General features: G+C 36.7%; 1 protein-coding gene across 4 annotated transcripts in view; it reads right to left on the bottom strand.

Annotated features, from left to right (window-relative positions):
• PEX5L (peroxisomal biogenesis factor 5 like) overlaps positions 1-20,483 on the bottom strand; it is a 105,823-nt gene that overhangs the window by 24,675 nt on the left and 60,665 nt on the right. Inside the window, exons 2-8 of one of the 4 annotated variants that reach the window (XM_027647138.1) lie at positions 18,633-18,698; positions 16,758-16,862; positions 15,388-15,426; positions 4,898-5,009; positions 2,998-3,207; positions 1,801-1,927; positions 677-773 (exon numbers count right to left, since the gene is read on the bottom strand). In XM_027647138.1, the coding sequence (XP_027502939.1) occupies positions 677-773; positions 1,801-1,927; positions 2,998-3,207; positions 4,898-5,009; positions 15,388-15,426; positions 16,758-16,862; positions 18,633-18,698 (756 nt within the window). The remainder of the gene's footprint in view (positions 1-676; positions 774-1,800; positions 1,928-2,997; positions 3,208-4,897; positions 5,010-15,387; positions 15,427-16,757; positions 16,863-18,632; positions 18,699-20,483) is intronic. The other 3 variants (XM_027647139.1, XM_027647140.1, XM_027647141.1) reach the window with 3 other exon arrangements.

The following is a 20,483-nucleotide window of genomic DNA, read 5'->3' as shown; positions in this document are numbered from 1 at the left end:
GTTAAAAAATCAGAAGCAGGAAAGAAGGTGTGTAAGCAACCTGATCTGCGTGAATGCAGATCTAAATCTGTTTGTACCTGTTTGTGCATACATACATACCAAAAAATATACAACTCTACATAACAATTGCTTAAAACTCTAAATAATAATTGCCACAAGATCCTGTCTAATATACTGTGACAGTGGAATTGGGCAAATCTACAGAACCCTCTGTACTAGAGTTACTTTTCCTGCAGGAAAAAGTCCTTTGACCACACTGCTCTCCCACCTGTGGAGATAAACTAATAATGAACATTGGTCTAATGATTTCTTCAACCATTTTCCAATTCTGGGGATTCCTGCTTGATCAAGAGACCTTGAGAACAGATATGTTGCAGGGAGAGGGAACCATTAGAAGTCTGAATTTTCAGAACTGGTTGAAGAGAAAAAAGATGATGCTTTAAATTGTTTGAAGTTTTTGTCTTTGTACAGGAAGGTCACAGTTCACTGCAGTATTAAACTCTGAATGGTTGAGGTGCTGACATATGTAAGATATTTTGACAACATTAATTTCAAAGAGGTGTAAATATTTTTCTCTGATGATGTTGAGAACATCCCTTAAATAGTTGTCCCAGAATGTGAATGGTTAGCCAGTGGGACAATTTTTCCTTGCCTTTTTGTTGCCAAATCTCCTTACCTGTATTGCAGGTGCAAGTTCTAATTCTGATGTAGAATCAGAGTCCAAGGCACTCTTGACATTAGTCAGCTCAGACTGTGATCTGTTTTCTGTGGACCTAGAAAGAGTGCATTTACACACTCATCACTGAGCAGTAAGACATGCTGCTTTACATCTTTCAGGTTCATAAACACACACCAATAAATTAGAGTATTTATTTTAACTGAATTATCAAAAGGTAGTTATCAAAAGTACCTGGACCCTTCTCAGTGTTCTCACTCATGCACTTCTGTTTCATATCCAGGCAAAATGAGGTTAGGCAATGACACAAGACTGTACCTGCAGTCAGTGTCTGAGAATCAACCACCACTATGCAGGAATTCACCTTGGCATATGTGCATTTTCATGCCACAGTATCCTAATATTCTTTCTCCCTAGAAAATGAAACCCTGTAGACCAAAATCAAGTCAACCGAGCAAAACTTGGTCAAGCTCTAAGTTAATGAAATGCCCAGAAAAAGGGCAGGTTAAAATACAGGATAAGCATCATTTGGTCAGAAACCTTCTTCTAGTGCATGAAAATGCTAATTATGGCCATGCATAATGTGGAGAATGAGTGTTACTTACACATCAGGAAGGTAGCAGAATTAATCTGCAGGAACTGTTCCCAAAGGCAAAGTCCAATTCTTCCCTCATTTGCAACCCCTCAAGTTTAATTAACTGCGTGAAAGGGGTAGTTCTTGGTTTGAATATTTTATCTTACCTCTTCCAGTTGTACCCTTGCGGTAGCAAAGCCAAAATACAGTGGATATCCAGTGAGTGTCAAATCACTGCACTGCCAAGTATCCTGCTTTATTCATTTTACTCATGTTTGTAGTTGGATTTGGATCATTGCATGTCTCTGTAGAATTCTAACCACCATTTATTTAGTAATTGCACCTGCTACTTTTCACAACACTAAAAATTGCTGGCAAAATATCATTTTAGTGTGTACTGCCTTATGATGCATTGTCCAAAATGTGTGCCTGAGCACATTTAGTGTGATCATAACAGGTTTAATGATATGACTTTTCATCAAGAAGGCATTTCTGTGAATTAAGAAAGCTGGAGTGGAAATATTTTGGTAAGGAAAGCAAAAAGCTGTACCATAAAATCTCCTTTGATGGAGCTCTAGATGATGATGATGATATTCGCTCTGCAGAAGGGTGGACCTTGCTACTCCTGTCTCCATGAAAACTGACATCATCCCATTTCTCTGGATGATGAATATCAACTGGAAAATAAGAAAAGAAAATATGAATCTTTTAAAGAAACTGCTACAGAAAATTTTATCTCCTCTGCTAAATGTACATTATAGAGAAAATGGTGCCACCAAAGACTATACTTTAGTTAAAGTCCAATATACAGAAATGTTTTGCACCTTTCTATTTGATATGCTGTGAAAATATTTGGAAATTCACACCATTTTTTCAAAATCTATTAGCATTCATGGTCAGAATGTCGGTGTAACTCTTGATTTAAAATCAGTGATTTGTATGTAATTTAGTCTAATTGTAAAAATAAAACTTTTTTTAGAGACTACCATTTAAAAATGTAGGTAACTAATATTATTCAGTCATGTGTCAGACTCACTGTGCAAAAATCAGATGTTCAGCTCCTGTTTAAAGAAAAGGTCTCTAAAAGAATTTCTGTGCTGATGAATGGAAAGTTTGCTGCCTCGGTATAAATTACATTTACCTTGCAAATTCTCAGTTGCAGTGCAAGTAATTTAGTTTGGACGGAACTAAATTAAATTCACCTTTTCCAAAGCTTGTAGATAGATCAGGCTTGGCAGGATATTGAGTTGTTTTGGGGATTTTTTTCAAGCTGTATAAATATATCTCTCTTGTCAAGAATGGAATTTTTTCCCTCATATGCATAGATACAGCAGTATTTACAAATGTATTATGTATTTCTGACATCTGCAGTTCTGAAAAGGACATCTATGTATGGGCTTCCTCTCATTTGTGTCCTTTCCCAATTTCTCATCATACCCCTATAGAATTTTCTACCATTTGACTCACCCTGACTAAATTCTTTTATTCAAAGAAACCTTTCAAAGCTTTATTAGCACACTTGGTGACAATTTAAAACATATAATAGCAAAATGTAAAATGTAAACTTGAAACTGTTTCAAGTTTAAAGTGCTTCAATTAGTTTATTAAGTGGAGCAAAGGTTACACACTCTGCTAAAACATGGTGCAACAAAAAAATCTGGTGTTGTTCATTATTTTGTGATAATAGTCAGGAGAAACCTGTGCTAAGAAAGGCTATGGAGCACTAATAAAATAGCTACACTCTTACCAAAATCTAGTGAAGACTTGTCTGCAACTCTGGCAGCCTGGACTTTCTGCTCAGAATCCACACTGATAAGGTCAGGATTGTCTGTCTTCTTTCTGTGAGTTGGAGCTTTTAAGCCTTCACTTCTTGATGGATTCTCTGATTTCTTTGCTTTGTTTTGGGTTTGTAAGACAGGTTCACTAAGATCCAAGAGATCCAGACCTGTTGATAATACTTAGAGACAAAATGTTAAAATTTAATGTTGTTTTAATTCAAAAAGATTGCTTTTTAAGATTTGTTTAAATTGGGAAAAACATTTCTGACGCGTTTGTGTTTGACTAGAGTATGTGTGTGTTTCCTGGCTAAAGGTGTTGACCAGCACATTAAAATATGGCTGGGAATTTCAGGTGCTTAACTGATGCAGTTTAATGGATTTGCATAAAAGGCTTCTCATCTGATAATCTTAAAGACATCCAAAGTCTTAAGGCTGTGGCCTTCACAGATTTTCCTCTGTTGTCAGGGTTCCCTGTTCAATTGAGCTTTGAGATAAGATTTGGTTTGATTTATGATTTATCAAGTACTGGTAACAGGTGCTTAGGGCATTGCTGTTGTGCCACATGTCATTTTGGAAAATGCAGAGTAGATGTCTTCCTGGGTTCTTAATTTAAAAGTTGCTTAAAGAATTAAATTTAAAATTCTTTAGCATGTAAAATATAGGAAAACTGTCTTTTTGTCATTGTTTTACAGGACAGGTGTTTTTTGACAAATCAATTTGTATTATCTCTTGCAGTGCTTTATCTGTGTTCTTGGCAAATGACTGAATTTCATCAATCTTCATAGAATAAGAAATTTTTATTTTGCTATTACATAAATCTAATAACCCCCCGCCGCTCAATCTGGTAGATATTCTAGGCAGCTATACAATATATAGATACTTTTTTACAACAAACACCATTCTTAAACAACCTGAAATAGCTGTATTCATCCCTGTAATATCTTTATATATATATGTATATATATATATATAAAAGGAAAAAATATTATTTACAATTGTTATTTAACTTAGTGTTCCAGTTTTTGTTATTAGAACTTGCATACTGCTTTAGACATATATTGATTATTAGTGAAGATAATCACCCAGCTGTCAATTATTCATTTAATTATTTACATGTCTATGGATTTTAATTAAATGGCTTCTAACAAGCGGAGTCATTTTAAGAGATAGCAAGAGAACATAAAGGTGTTATGCTGATTTTATTGAATCTCTGCTGATCTGCTCAGCTGCATCGATTACCTTTGCACAAATACTAGTGGGAAGGGACCAATTTCTAAAAATACCTCCAAAGGACAATATACATCAAATAGAATTCAGTATAATTCAAAAGGCTTTCGGGATTCGCTCTTTCTCTTCTCTGCTATCTCATTGAACACAACGGAGCTGAGAAATATATTAGATCCTTTCACTATTAAGGTGTCCAAACTCAGCCTGAACAAATTGTTTTGATATCTCTTCCCTTTTCCTTTGCTATCCCATCCTAGTTTTTATTTTAAAAAGTCTTTCTAGAGTAAGGAATGGGTTTGGTTAAAATCAGACTAAATGTGGCTTTCTCATAGGTTAACATTTTTCAAAAACAAATATTGAGAATTGGTCAAACTAATACATACTTCTGTGAGACTTAAACAAAGTGCTTTTATTTCAGCCCCAAAGATCTGCTGGAACTGATGTGGTTTGAATCTCATCATATTGGCCCTCAAATGTAATGAACAAAGTTTTTTTTCTACAAATAGTTCAGGCAATTATAATTTAATACTGGCTTGTGATTTTGTGGAAGTAGTAAAAAGTAAGAAACTACTTTAAAAAATGTGCTCTAAATAAGATTAAATTATTTCTATCTACTGAGGGATAGTGAAGAATGTTGTTTACCTGCAGTGTTCGATGTTACAGGCCTTGCAACAGCTTCTGGTTTAGTTTCACAGAGAAAGTCGTCAATGGAGGGGCTCAGGAGGGGTCTGCTTTCCTGTTGCTCATTCACCAGCTAACAATAAAGAACCCCGGGTCACAGAGTGTTCTTGGCATGAAGAATTTAAAGAAATAAAACACATCTCACAACATCACATGCTTTATTTTTGCTTGTGAGAGTAAAGTGCTGCAATTAGGTGATGCACAAATATATCTGGCTTTAAAATAAAAAGAGTCTAATTACTCTTTTGGGGCAAAAATTATATTCTGGTTTTACAAATCACACAAAAATAAAGCAGCAAGATGATTTTTCCTTAGCAGTTATTGCATACTATTGCTTATAGGGCTAAATTATACAAGGCCTGATGCAACTCCCCTCAAATCCATGGTGAAGTTGGCCTTCTCTATCACCAGGAGACTAAACAGGGCTTTTTTAGTATTTGGAAGTGGCCTTTTTTTTTTTCCCACCAGTAACATGCCTCCCCACAGAACTCCCACAATAGCATTTCATCCAGCAAATATGCATTAGCCCATTAAACAATAACCCGCTGAGACAGAAAACACTTCTCTGCCATACAACGACATGTGAATGACAGTGGATGGAGCCTGGTGAGTGTATGAACTTCCTGCACGAGCCCTGACTGTGGGAAGACTCACAGTACAATTTTTATTTATGAGCAGTTTTCCAGTTTTGTTCTGACTGCATGAATGCATTGGTTTTCTGCTACCTAAAAGTAATCTCTGCATTACAAGCTATTTAATGTACTAGGGATTAAATAGAAAAAATGGTAAAAGTCTCGGAAATAAAAGTCACCTCTTTTCCATCTATCTCTGACTGGAGGATCAAGACCTAAGCTGAGTTGGAGGGATGCCTGATGGTGTGTCCTGCATTTACTGTATCTTAATAATGTGGAAACATGTTTTCCCTCTGTTGCTTTTGCCTGGAGCACTTTCAGGTTTATTTTTCCCTCTCCTCTCTCCTTCTTGCTATCCTCTTATTTCCTTTACACTGTTGAATTTTCGGAATTTTCTCTTAGATATATTTGAATTTTAAAATTTAGGATGGACTAAAACTGGCAAAAAAAGGTATTTACTCATCCTCATGTTTGTTAATTACCGACATTGAGCTCAGGATTACCTTTAAGCCTAGATTCAATTTACATGAGTGCCATAAGAGAAGGTGAGGGATTGCCTGCCCGACTGTGGGCAGCCCAACCTGCAAATATGGGCACTTCATTTAGAAATCTGGCAATGATGCTGTCCCAAACTCTACATCTACATGTGCTAAACCCAGACTGAAGATGCACCTCACCAGTGACTTAATCATGGGGGGTTCTAACTCGAAAGCACCCAAGATCACTCACTGCAGAAGTGAAAAACAGAAAATCTTAAGACCAGACGAAAAGGCAATTTATTGCCCAAAACTTGTTGTGGACATAAGAGGATAAACTCTGGGAAGACCAGCAATAATAATAAGAATCAGTGTTGTGGCAGGGAAGGAGACAAGAATCAATAAAGATCCGAATTTTTCCAAGATCCAACTGAAGTATGAAGTTTGATAAATAATTTTTTTATTTTCAAAGATGGTTATCATGTCCTTAGAAATTTCTTTATTACAGTGGTTGTAAGAGGAAGACCTGCTAAGCAACAGGCATTCATTAGTTTGATACCAGCAGTGGATTGTTCAAAACCCTTGATAAAATTCTACCAACAAACTGAAAGAAGATTGGTGGTAACATCAGCTTCACCAGCAAACAACAAGATTTAATTTTTACTAATGTGTGTCTGCTTTCTGCTGCATTTACAGTATTTTTATTTAGTTATAAAACAAATAAGTTCCTATTCTCTGACTTTGTGAACAAATACACTAAATTCATCAGACACGGGCCACCCAAATGATCAGCAGAATAAACCCCACATTTTAGAGGTGACTAAAAAAAGTTGGACTTGTTTAGGCTAACAAAATGAAGATTGAGTAGGCATATAGTTATTCTTCATGTGTACATAAAGGGAGAGTGGTTAGATGACATTGGAGGAGGAAAGTTATTTCAGCTATAGAGAAAGGCTGGAATGATAACAAAGAGTTCTAAACCAACCATGAGTAGATCTGGTCTGGGAATTAAAAGAACCTATCACAGCAGTGAACCATATGAACAACATTTTTTTTAGGGTAGAGGGACAAAGTGACTTTTGCCAAGCCTTGTACATAACTCTTTATGATGTGATTGCTTTTGAGAAGTGGACCATGACCCAGAGGATCCCTCCTAGTCCTGCATCCTGTGCTCCCACAACTAAGGACTAGAAGCTGCACAAGTGTCTTATTAAAGGGCTTATTCCCATGAAAAATAACCGTTTTCAACTGAGACATTTGGGTCAAAATAGATAGCAAGTACGTGATCATGTCTACTAAATCTCAATAAATACAAACTACGTACGTACAGCAATAGAACAAATTAGAAAAATACTATTTTGTTGTGAGGCAGACATTTAATGATGAATTAAGATCTTATTAAGTTAGAATGTCATGAGCTGATATTTTTTCTGTAGGTAAGTGGGCAGTGGGGTAGGTTTCTGGCATTACTCTGTAATCAATGCCACTTGTTAAGTTCTTGGTCTCACACTTTGAATTCCATTTTGCTGCCTCATATATTGTACCAAATTTATCCCTAGTTTAACTTTGCTCAAGTTATTAGAGTTTTATCAGGCATGAATTTCGAGTAGTGCTATAAAAGATTCATGAGATGAAAACTATGATCTATATTAAACTAATAATTTATGGTTCTTGAGCACCTTTCGGGTGAAAAACACAGAATGCTTTAAAACATTCATGAATCAAGTTTGGCACCACTGCAGAGCTGAGAAGTATTATCTCTACCTTGCAGATGAGGGAAGTAAAGTGAAATTAAGAAAGTCACCCAACGTCGCCAGGTGCTGGAGGAAGCGGTGCTGGGAAAAGGAGCCGGGCAGACGTTGCCACACTGGATTTATGTGCACAATATCTGTACACACATCAAGCAGTACAGACTCAGCCTGGAGAACTGTGGGTTTCTGAGTATTGATTTAGCCAGTGAGAGCCATAAATTCTCATCATGTCTCCAAGAATTTAAATTTTCTTTATAAAGTTCGTTTTAATTAAAGAAGAAGCCCACACACTCCTCTGACTGAGGGATTTCTAAAATCTGTTGAGGGTGGTATTCTTTACTATCAATACATCTGAAGAGACTCATTCATAGTATAAAATGCTCCTCCTAAATCTGAATGAGTTTTCTGGGACTGATTCTGCTGTTGAACAGCACAACAGGAAAAGATGGTTTTTTCACCCCAGTACTGCTACTGGAATTTTTTGTCCCTAAAAGCAGATATGTGGGGCTTTTGGGTGCTTTGGGAGAGATACTGGGAGAGTCAAAATGTCATCTGGTGATATTTGATACATTACTTCAATATATTCAAAGCAATGCTTCAATATACTCAAAGCAAGGATTATTTAACAGCAACTGTAACATGTAGTCCTTCCATCCCATTTTATACACTCTCTTACTGCATTCCTGGTCTTTATCTCTTTGCAGTGCACAAAGCATGATGGTTTGTTTCTTTTCTTTTTTTTAAAGTATTAGTAGGGCATAACATAATGCTAGTCTTTAAGATAAATTATTTCAACTTTAAACTGGGGGGGTTCCAGTCAGGCATAGGCAGCTAATTAGCACCTATGTTTTGAGCACATAGTGAACTAGTTCTCTTAAATTAAGTGCCAAGATTCCCTCCATATTCAATAGGGAGAGAAAAATGCCTAGAAAAGCAACTCCAGAGGGAGGTTCTGCCTGCCTAATTTAGGTTGTCCCTCAGGAGGCTCTCAAAGGCACCTCACTTTCCCCCTGGCTATATAGGGAATTTATCTTAGAAGGACTGGTTCAAGAGGCACCCAAAATTTAGGTGTAACTAGCTACCCAAGTTTGTTGGATTGGATTTTGTATTGGATCCACTTTGTCACCTGAGGCTGATTGAATTACTCATGGCAGTAACTTAGGAAGCCCGAAACTACTGCTAGGATAAGAGGAAACAAGTCAATTGGTTTCCACTACCTGACTCTTTCTAAAAACTGATAATTGGGAACCACATCCAGAAACCAAGGTTATTGTTCTCTGGAGTGTAACTGGAAGTACTGGCCTGACAGCTGAGTCCCTGCATTGTTATCTTGGCAGAATGAGAACTGGAAGACCTCATTTTCTGCTTGCAGAGGGAGGAAAGGGAGCTCCTGGAAAAAATCACTAGTCTCATGATAAAAGTTCAAATTGCATGAGTTATGTTTTTCTTTTTCCTTATGTTTGCTTTTGTAGTAGATTTATAAACATCTCACAATCAAAATTACTGCCTCACACACTTTATTTACTCTTGTATAGTAAGTGTGATCACTATTCAGCTTTTTGCATCATCCTTCTGCCAGGGTGATACTAATTCTTTCTCTGTCAGTGTGAATTTATGCCCCAATGACACTGACATGAGAGCCAAATATTTGGTTTACACAAGAACAGAGAATCAATTCCCATGGCACGTGGTATAACTGACTTTGGCCCCATGGGAATCGTGGGAAGCTCCAAAACTGAGACAAACTCTTTGCATCCTCTTGCAAGGAGCACTGGTGTTGCTGCCTCTCTGAAGACTAGTCTAGCTCAGCAGATGATAACCAGAGCTCTGTTGCAAAGTAGTAGGAAGTGTGTGGAGTGGCCTGTGAACCAGAGGTGACAATATCTTACCTGAAATCACACAGGCCCAGTCACCCCCAGGGAGTTCGTGCAAACAGATGTCAGGGTTTGTGTGAAGTCAGAGAAGCTGTGAGATGACTGCTGTAGACATTGCACTGGATATTTAAATTCATGTGCCAGTAGATATTTAAAATCTGTGCTTGATGTCTGAGTCAGTAAATAATAATGTCTATGTTGCATCCTCATAAAGAGCAGTTGCGTTGGCTGACAACTCTTGCTGTGATCCCTGTGTCACAGCAACATCCTACCTGTGTTTCTAAGTGCTGACAAGTTATGGTGTTTTGTTGCAAGGTAAAACTAAGTATCTCTCAATTCAGAGTCTCCTTCCCTCTGTCCATGCTGGTCCTGCTAAAGAAAACTTAACATGGGAGTTGTGTCTGGCTCCTGCATTTTGGCCTGGTTCCAGCAAAGCACTTAAGCGTGCTCTGTAGAGCTCAAGGTTAAGCATGTGCTTAACTGTCCTGCTGGATCAGAGCCATGGGGGAAGAGGAGAAAAGTTGCTCTTGTCGTATTTTGACTGTGACTGACAGTTTGGCCTTTACTAGTCATATAAAAATGTGATTTATTGTAAATCTGTTGCATTAGTGCCTGCACGCTCCATGCACTTTCGAAGTTAAAGGAAACTGTTTTCTAAAACAGAGTGTCTCCCCCTCCTGGATGTTTGAAGATTTTACTTATTTATTTTCCCTCACTTGGTTATGCATTGTTTTTGTGGTGTTACCTTGTGACTTGCGTTTTAGCCTCTCCTCTTCCTCATATCAGTATTTAGACTGGAGAACTGCTCTACCACAGTGATCAAAGACAACATAAACTCATTGTCAGAGATGTTTACAGATCCTTGCAAGTAACACAGTCACTAAGAAGTTACAGAGTGTTCCTTTAAATAAATGATTTCTTACAGAAGTACCTAGGCTGTGCTCCTAAAATGACCTGCTAGTTAACTGAGGGATCAACAAATTTTACGTGGAAGCTGAGTAAACACAGGTTGAAATAGTCTTGTAGAACAGGAAGGATACAGAATCCAAAGTAATCTGTTGAGAAAGTCCTGGAAAAACCTATACTGAGGGGGCAGGCACAAGTGTTGTGATAGTATCTACAAGGAACTCTTCATGCTAGATTTTGGTTTCTCTATCATTCACTAAAATTACTTTTTGTGTGGGAACTTTGGCTGAAGAGGAAACTTGGCTTTGAACCCACAGTTCTCAAATGCTCTTAAATAAGGTGCAGAGGATAGAAACTAGAGAGGTGCTGCTTCCCTCACATTGCAGGTGGTGCATTTCTACTCTTAGAGCTTCTCTCGGAACAACTTTGATCTTTGCTTACAAAATATTATAAAATTATTTAACATTATTCTCTAGGTGAAAATAAAGAAGATTGACAGCATATAGAACTAAGCAGTAGGTACAAGTTCTTTGTGAAGATAGGAGAATTAAAGATATCAAATATAGCACAGATTCTGGCAGAATTTAGTTAATGTAAAACTTATGCCATTTCTACTGATCTTCAGTTGTGTTGAAAATGCCCTTTTTTCATTTTCCATTTAAAAAAATTCATCTTTTACTGTACCCTTCCTGTATCTTTGCATGTAGGTTGTAATAACTTCAAAATCACAGATTTTTCTTGTCCTTTCTGTGTTTTTTCTTTTCAAATAAAGTTCTGTAGCATAGCTACAGTAAGACTGTGGATGTGTTACTGTGGTCAGGTGCAGGAACCAAGTCATAAGTCCTTGTTATTATATGGCCTTTCTCTGCAGGGATCTGTTATGGTGTGTATGGCTGCTTTAGAATGTTTTTTGTAGATTGAAGAGCTTGAAACTCATAAATTGTTTGTGAATTGCAATTCAGTAGAACAGTTTCACTATAAAAACAGCGAGTTCAATGACTCTAGAACCGTAGTATATGGTTTGCAACTCTTTAACAGGACAGTATATTCTTGCTTAGGGTATGCATGAATGAAGAGCCAACAAGTTTCTGAAAACTCCTGTTATTTCATGTAAAAACCAGGATTAGACTGGTATATTATATCATTCACAAAAAAAAAAAATTTCCAATCTTTCTGTCCTTAAGGAATAGTGAGGCATTTTACAATGTATGAAAAAGTATAGTTAATTTTTTTACTGTATTAAAAAAATGACACCACCGATTCCCATGGTAATTTCAAATTAAAACTGTTATTTCGTGGAAAAATGTATTTAATTTATGTGACAGAGAAATCTGTATTACTTTAGGCAAGCAGCCAATTTATGACTTTTAAGCATATTGTCAAGGCAATTTTATTGTACTCATGAGAATATTTGTGCTGAAATTATGCATACTGCCCTAAAAGCAATAAGTGTTGAGCAATATTTAACTTAGAGGTAAAGAACCAATTAATATTTGTACTGCTAAATGTGCATTTTTTTTGCTCTTCATGTATTTACCCTGCTTTAATAATACATGAAAAAGAGTTATCAGTAGGACTTATGAAGTGTCTCCAGATAAATCACTCGAAAATTTTATAATAAACCCAATGAGAGAGATTTGAGATGTATGGAAAATACTGCTCATGAATTTATCACAAATCCTTTAAAAAAATAAAAAAATACTATTTCAGGTCTAGTTCTCTTAAGATCAACGTGGAAATTGCCACTGTTCTCAGAAAACAAATTGGAATGTACAGTATATTATTGTAGCCCAAATTTAGATAATGACAGTAATTAAAAAGCTTGATTTTTGCCTTTTTTTTACATTAATGTGTTTCAGTCATTGAAAATGGAGTGAGTTCTGGTTGTCTATAAAAGAGAATGGAAGCTAATTACATTCCCTGTAACATCCCTCCATTCTGTTTTAATGTTATTTAGTAAACATTTATGGCGTGAGTTGGAAGTCAGAGCAAGTCTAATACTAAGAAGCTTAGAATGAACATGATTGAATTCAAATGGGACAGTCAACTTTACATGGAAATCTGTGATTATGCAATAAAATTCATGTAGTGAGTCCTTGACACACACACCAGAAAATCTCCTAACAGCATTGGGAGCTGAATATTAGCTATTTTTGCTCTGTTTCCTTTATAAAATTAAATGGAAGCATTTGGAAAATCTTCTGTCAGAGACAAAAAATCCCAAACAAACCTACAAAAAGTCCCAGAACAAAACAAAAAGCCCAACAAAGCAAACAAGAAAAGAAAAGCAAAACCAACCCAAAACATACCACCACCACCAAAGTAAAATAAAATAAAATAAATAAATAAAAGCACATGAAAACCCGAACAACAAAACAGTGGCTTTCAGGCAGTGGAAATGTTTGAGTATTTTATTCATAAGCCCTTGAGCAAACATAAATCTGCTTAGATCAACTAATGGCACGCAAATGAAGTTCACTTAAAAAAAAATTATTGCTACTCTGAATACTAACTGATACCTCTAAGAAAGACTATAAAAAATCTTAAGCATCTGGTGGAGTTAATTGGGGTGTACTCATGAAACATATCTCTTTTTTTGACGTGTGCTGTAGCCTGCATTTTTCATGGGAGAGGATGTATTTCAGCATGTTTCTTATAATATAACTTTTTAAGTTATAAGTGGTTGAGATCAAACCTATGCTCTGAGAAATGTCTGTGTAGGTCCTGTAAATTCTAAGTAGGCAGCTCCTATATTTTTTGGTTATAAGTAGAAGTGGGGAATAGCTTTCAAGATATACTTTGCATTTCTTTTTCCTGTTGGTGAATTTTTCATGGACTCCCATTTCTGCTCCATATAAGTCCAGAGTATATTTGTATATTTGCCACAGCATTGTCAGGGACATGAATCCCCACCTGCAGGTCTTCTTTCTTTCTGTAACCTTTACAGGGATCCTACCATGAGTAGCTTTCCAATTTGTGTACTCTAACGAGTAATCTAAATTAGGTGTGATGAATCTGGGACAAATAACACTTGTGACACCATGAGATTTGTTTGTTTAAAGTCAGTCTGGCAAAGCATTTAATCATGGACTTTTTTACTGCTCAATGAAGCAGTTAATCATATTTTAAAGTACAAGTCTGGATCGAAGTGTGTTATTGAATCAGATCCTTTGAAGTTCACTGACCTGTAGTAAACCAGGAATTTCATAGATGGCTGTACAATTAAACTTTGACTTCAAGGGGTATTTAGGTTTAAATTTCTCATTAGAAAGTAATTTCGAAGTGAGGTTTTTTCCTCCTGACAAATGCAAAGAAGCTGTGAAGAAGTTAAACAAAAATCTTATTTTACAATTAAAATCAAGTTCTTATGCGCGATTTTTCTCATTTATTTCTTTGCTTCAATTAGAAGTATATTGATTCATAGCTGCATGGTCAGTTAATCTTTGAACCTTCAATAAAATTTCTTTCACATTTTCTAGGTTCTATTCATATGAAAAAAGAAAAATCTGTTTTTTTATTTGTCCCAGTCTTCTGAATTACCTTTAAAAAGCTAAAGGGAGACAGAAACATGGATAGACTTATGTTCTATAAAATCCTATAAGTGCTGAAAGCTCACTCTGTTGATGCTTAAGTATTAAATCTGGCAAACACTGAATCCTTTTGCACACCAATAAGTGAGAAGAAAGTGACTTTTATGGAAGGTAATGGAGACAGAATCACAAAAAATAGATGCTGGGAGTCCTATTCAATTACCAAGAATACCCCTCTGCTTACTATAGTGTACTCATTACTACTGGAATGATGATTAAGATTCCCAGTTGTCATATATTGCCATGGCCCCACTGGAGTCTGCAGTACTTTTTTCGTTCATGTTATTTGAATGTTTGCCTCCAGATCTGATGATATAAAACAATATCTGATGACATAAAACAATATCTGATGATATAAAACAATCTGGGAATTGGAAACTTCATTCAAATTTAATTCTCAGTATTTATATAAAAAAAAAGTGTCATATTTTACAAGCTGGGCTTTGCTAGGAGCACTACAATAATATATGAGTATTTATCTGTCTTGTTCTGTATTGGATATGTTTTTAACATTTTCCAGAGGAAGAGAGCAAAGAGACATATTTTAAAATACAAATTCAGGGACCTATGTACATTATCACTATCAAAAAGAGGATTGAGACTCTTCTTTGAGTATCAGATTCCAACTATGCTTCCTGCGGAATCTGCTCTCACAGTCAGACATGATTAAGCCTCCATTTATCATGGATTTTGGAAATGGGAGATTTGAGAAAATCCAGTACTCCTCTATCTAGGCTTCATCCTTCCACTTTACTCTCAGGATTTTGCTTGGCTCATTGTAAGGCTGGAGCAGCATGGATACCCAACGTATTTAATTACTTCCTAATATAATAGACCTCCTGCCCTGGGCTTGGTGGTGGTGAGAACTTTGGAAAGATCAGGCTTTATTCTCATGACTGAACTTAATCTGACTTGGGATATCTGTAGCCAGTTTGGAATGGGAGTGTTTCACCCTGTGAGCAGCAACCACATCCATCTGTTTCATCATGTAAAGACCAGAGACAAACACTTTGATGGTGATGGTCAATGTATACCACGATATAACAGAGAGATATTTTGCATGGGTGGTCTGAATGAGAGGTTTACATGGACACATTACACAGACAGCATCTCAAACCAACACTTCAGCCAGACAATTAGGGTACAAATGATGTATGCAACATGGTCGTACAACTGCACATCACACATACATGATGCAGAGATGGCTATGGAAAATACTCACTTTTTCACTTGATTCTGCTTCCTTTTGGCTTCTGCACCCCTTTGGTGCATAGCAGGGAAGTAGGTATTTGTGTTTAGTGGAAGAAATTACACTGACTAACAGACACAAGCATTTTACTCATAAATTTATCATAGACTATTGCTGAGGAGACTGACAGACAGCCACTACAAATGGTGTGTTAAACATTTAATGAACCCAGGCTGAACACCTGTCCCTGTTGAAGCCAATGGAAGTGTTGTATGTTAATTTTTTTGCGTGTTTAATTTTTTTTTTTGAGTACCGTGAGGTTTAGAGGGGGCAGCATTCCATGTTGATATCTAGTTGCTTTTTAATCACTTAATAGAAAATTAGAAATAATGCCTTAAAGGGAGTATCTTTTTCCTTTGTGCAATTACTTCATAGACATTAGAGTTCGCCATGAGCAAAATATGGTGTTCAACAGGGGCTGAGGAGGAAGTGCCAGGCCTGGTTTCCAAATTAGTAGATGGTATTTCTAGAATGTGTATTAGTGCAGCACATCTGTGATGCTCTGAAAAAGAGGTACGTCCTGGTGTGTGTGCATCTTAAAACTTTCTAAAAGTACAGTCATTGTTATCCTAAATCATGAAAGGAGTAAAACAGGATTGTGGATTTTGTTTAAGGCTCTCACATAAAAACAACTTCCAGCAATTTCCATTAAACCTCCTGATGAGTAGGAAGTATTTGTGTGCAGTAAATATCAGCAGTAAACGAAATGCACTTGCTTGGGGAACAAATTCATGTACGTGAGCAACATAAGAGAATAAAATCCAATCTTGTAACAAGATGGCTGTGATGTGATTTACGGTAGTGTTCAGTTACTGTCTTTAAGAATCTCATGGAACCACCAAATGTTTGGTGGCTACTCCAAGGTGTGAGTAAGGTCTAGTGTGAGGACATTTTGTCCTTCCTTCGACTAAAACTGTAGAATGAAAGCAATGAGATGTGCAAATCATGTATTCTGATCCAGACTAGGAACAGAATCCCAGTGAGAACTTAGGAATGGGATCTGAGATATCAAAAATGATACTATTGTGAACTGACTGTTTCTTACTTTACATATGCATTGATGTGAATATTTTATATGTGAATTGCAAATGAGTATTTGTGGCATGAATATCGATGGCATGAATTAGAACCGTAATTTTAAGTCGGTTTAAAATAACTTTTTGATAACTGGAACTGTGGGGAAAACGCATTTCTGTTTAATTTTTCATGTGGAAACATCTAGCCCCCCCATTACTTTCCCCCGTCAGTGAAGCACTGGGATGCCCCAGGCGCGGGATGCCTCGCGTGGGGCGTGGGACTCGCGCAGCGCCCGCGGCCTACTCAGAGCCCCGCGCTCCGCCCACCTGTGATGCCACAGTGAGGAGGGGCTTTTCTTCTGCAGACTCCTCCCTCGGAATCTCCTTCATCACCATGGCCACAGCCTTATCGGCCGCCCTAGCGCCTTTGCCCTACAACAGCGAAATCAACAATGGCTCCAGTCAGCAGCGAGCGGGAACCGCCGCCCCCCGCGCACACGCACCCCGAACCATCCCGGCGGGACACCTGCGGCTGGAAGCGAAGCTTGGTCGTAAGCAGAATACACACACACTGGTGAAAAATAAGGATAATAACAAATTATCTGTGAACTCGACAGTTAAGGAGGCGGTTGGGGTCTAATCGTGGTCTGGTGGCTCGTTAGAGTTGCCCCAGTGAAGTCAACAGGAATCCGGCACTGTCCTGCTGAGGCAAGACCTGCTGGAAGTCCTCTGGTGACAGGATAGGATCCCCATAGGTGTAAGGGCTGGAGGATCAGCCCCTTCATTTAATTTTAGTTACACCAAAATTTGTATCCAAAGCACCTGATTTTTTCCATTTGATTGGTTTTTTTAGTGGTTTTTTTTGTTTTTTTTTCCTCAAAAATATCATCAAGCTGATTTTGCAAATAAAGCACAGTTCTTTGTGGTTCACTGAGGCAAACTCTCCCTGAAATTTGAATGTATAATCTGGACCCACAGTGTTTATAGCTCTAGTAACATTTAAAAAAGCAATTTACATCGTATAAACAGTCTGTGTTTTTGCTAAAAGAACATGCGGAGCCAAATCCTGCCATCATAGACATTGCTACAGCTCTCCCCAAAATGATCATTGTTGTTGAACTTACTACAAGGATTCTTTTTTAAAATTTCACTTTAAAATTCACTGAATACATTGTAAATATTCAGGACAAAGTTAAGATATGCTAGCGTTATTTAATATATATTAGCCAAAAAAAAATGCACCGTTATGTCCCATACTCTGTTTGATGCTCCTCATTTTTATTTAATGAGGATATCTATCATCTTGAATTCGCATCGATTTCTATCTTGATTTTTCGTCTTATTTGATCTCCACCTCTTGCAAGTCACAGAGAAAGTTGGAGAGCACACATAAAGCATCACAGCAGAGCTATGTTGTGCCAGTGACCCTGGGCATGTCCTTATTATTATACTTTAAAGGCTTCCACTGATTTCCATGGAATTTTTGACTGTGCACAGAGTGCAGGATCTGGCTCCATAAAAGAAGTATTTTACACTGGACTTAAATATATCTAAATACATAAAGTCTACTAACAGAAGGGGTGCTTTAGTATGATATCATATCCAAGAATTACTTTCACTAGCAGTGTATTCTGTGTCAGATAACCCCCTGCTATTGCTTATACTGAGCTACACAATGTTTCAGAAACATTTCATCAATTGCAGGTAAAACCATTATGAACTATTGCAGGTTCTAAACAGACTTTATTAATCATCAGGTCAATATTAGACTAGCTTGCTTGTGCAACACATCACAGGTACCCTACAGAGAGTTCTTTGCATGCTGCAAGAAATTCTCAGAGCAGAAGTGTCACAAATGATAAGCATGCTGGATTTGTGATGCCTTTGATATCCAAAGAACTACAAAGTCGTAAAATTAAATACATTAAGTTCAATGAGAATTACTTCTAATTGGTAAGCATATCAAAGGTTCTTGTCCAATTACGTGTTTGTTCATGATTCATATGACATATTCCAGGTCTATGAAGCTCGTTTCCAGTATGACACATGAGCTATCGTTAGCTAGCACTAACAGCATGCCACTGGATCTTTACAAAATGTAGTCCGTTTGTGCTGAGTGATAGAACAAAATAGTTTATCAGGTAGAGAGGATGCATTGGAAAACATGCAGTGCTTTTTATTTCTTGCAGAGTAAAAACCCACCAAAGCAAAGGTCAGGTCACTTTTTTGAAGACAGAGCCACTTTTTCTTCAAGGTTTCACCTACTGCCTGAAAAGAGTCATGATACTGGTATTAGTGCCTGCTGTTAATCTTCCACACACGTAGCTGCAAAACCCTGGGAGTGGTTGACAACATATATAAAATCTGTCTCATCAGTTTGAAGTGGGTATGGGACAATGGGGAATGGATACCTCTGTGCTATTTTTTATGTGCAGACTTGGTGTATTTGCCAGTCAAAGCAAGTGGTTCAATGCTACCTTATTTTTTTTTTAATAGATCTTTCCTTTAACTTTCCTAAAAGATTGTGTGTAAGGTTGACTTATTGTGGCTACTCAGCCTATGGTTTGTAAAATATGATTTTGAAACTAGAACTTAGTAGCAATTTCCTGGATACCAAAGAGAAAGCCAATGCAGTGCAATAGCTTAAATTCTCAGATTCTGCTGGAGAGATACACAGGTGACCAATTCATTGGAAAATGCAGTTTTTTATTCTGGTGATATGGATATTTTTGTCCAATGTAAGGTACATAAGCTGGAAAATTTTGGTCTCTGTTCACTGCAGTGAACACTATGTAGTCAATCCTTGCCTAAGTGATTAGGCAGAAGAATTAGAGAGCAATAAAAAATGTTTTTCTATGGTCAGGACAACCTTGTTATTGTTGTGAACTGCAGTTGAAATGAAAATCTCTAGTACATTCATTGCAATAATCATTGAAGAATTATTATATTTTTCAGGTGCTATTTACTTGGCCTCCTTCAATATTAAGTACTGTTTCTTAGCAAGCAAAAATGCTATATGAATTTATCTGGTACAGTAGTTTATTGCTCAAACCCTGTAATTCTGTAACATCTAATTTTACACTTGCCAGGACTTTAAAATGAAAAGTTTTTTGATAGTGGAGATTTGCAAGGTAAGTTACTTTCTCATGTAAACATCAATTTAATAATTTAGTAAATAAATTTTATAATTCCCTATTTATTTGCAATATATAGATGGAAAAAACTGTGATGCAGAAAATGGCAACCCACGTACAAATCAAGACAAATGTGGACTGATGAAGGAAAAAAATATATTATTTGTTTTAATGGTACATACTTCTTGAGAAAAACTGAGAAACATACCAGTATTTCATTATTTGATACAATAAAAAAATGCAACAGTTCCTTTAGGTGGTATTTCCACAGTAAAATAAGGAGTAGAGTTCAGAGTATTTCCTTGATGCTGAATATTTATAAGACAATTGGCTTCAAAACTTAATAACAATTTCTCTAGGTTTATCCTTTGGGATCAGATAATGAATAGGAATAAAGATTTCCACAGGAGTATGCGCACTTAGTAGGATTTTGTAGAGAAATGCTCTATTTTTTGGCAGCTGCTGTTTCTGAAAAGCCAGTAGCCAGTGTTTTGTAAATGTTTAACATTTTGACAGCAGTATTTAAATTGTAATGATTAATTGCAGAACTTCTTTGTCATCATCTAGGCAATGAAAGGATTTTTATCTAAATCCATATTATTGTTAGAAGTTTGTTCTTGACAAATATTAAGGTACTTGAGTCCCAGACTCACTTTTCAGGCATATTTATACCACTTATTCTTGTGAGAAAGTGAACAGAAAGAAATGGAGTGATTAAATGTTTCTTTTTTAAAAAAACTGTGTATACATGGGGAAAGAAATTCTTTCTTTGTATAGACCTGTGCTGTTCCATTTATTTTCCAAGATTCTACCAAGGTGTTTCAGCTTTAATTGACACACTACAATGCATCACTATTCCCTGAGCCATTGGAAATCATCTCAACATGGACACATATGAATTTAAGGTTTTGTAAAATAG

Source organism: Corapipo altera, unplaced genomic scaffold, assembly GCF_003945725.1.
Source record: "Corapipo altera isolate COAL_440 unplaced genomic scaffold, ASM394572v1 113, whole genome shotgun sequence".
In the NCBI taxonomy this organism is placed as follows: domain Eukaryota; kingdom Metazoa; phylum Chordata; class Aves; order Passeriformes; family Pipridae; genus Corapipo; species Corapipo altera.
This window is presented reverse-complemented; position numbering and strand designations above follow the sequence as displayed.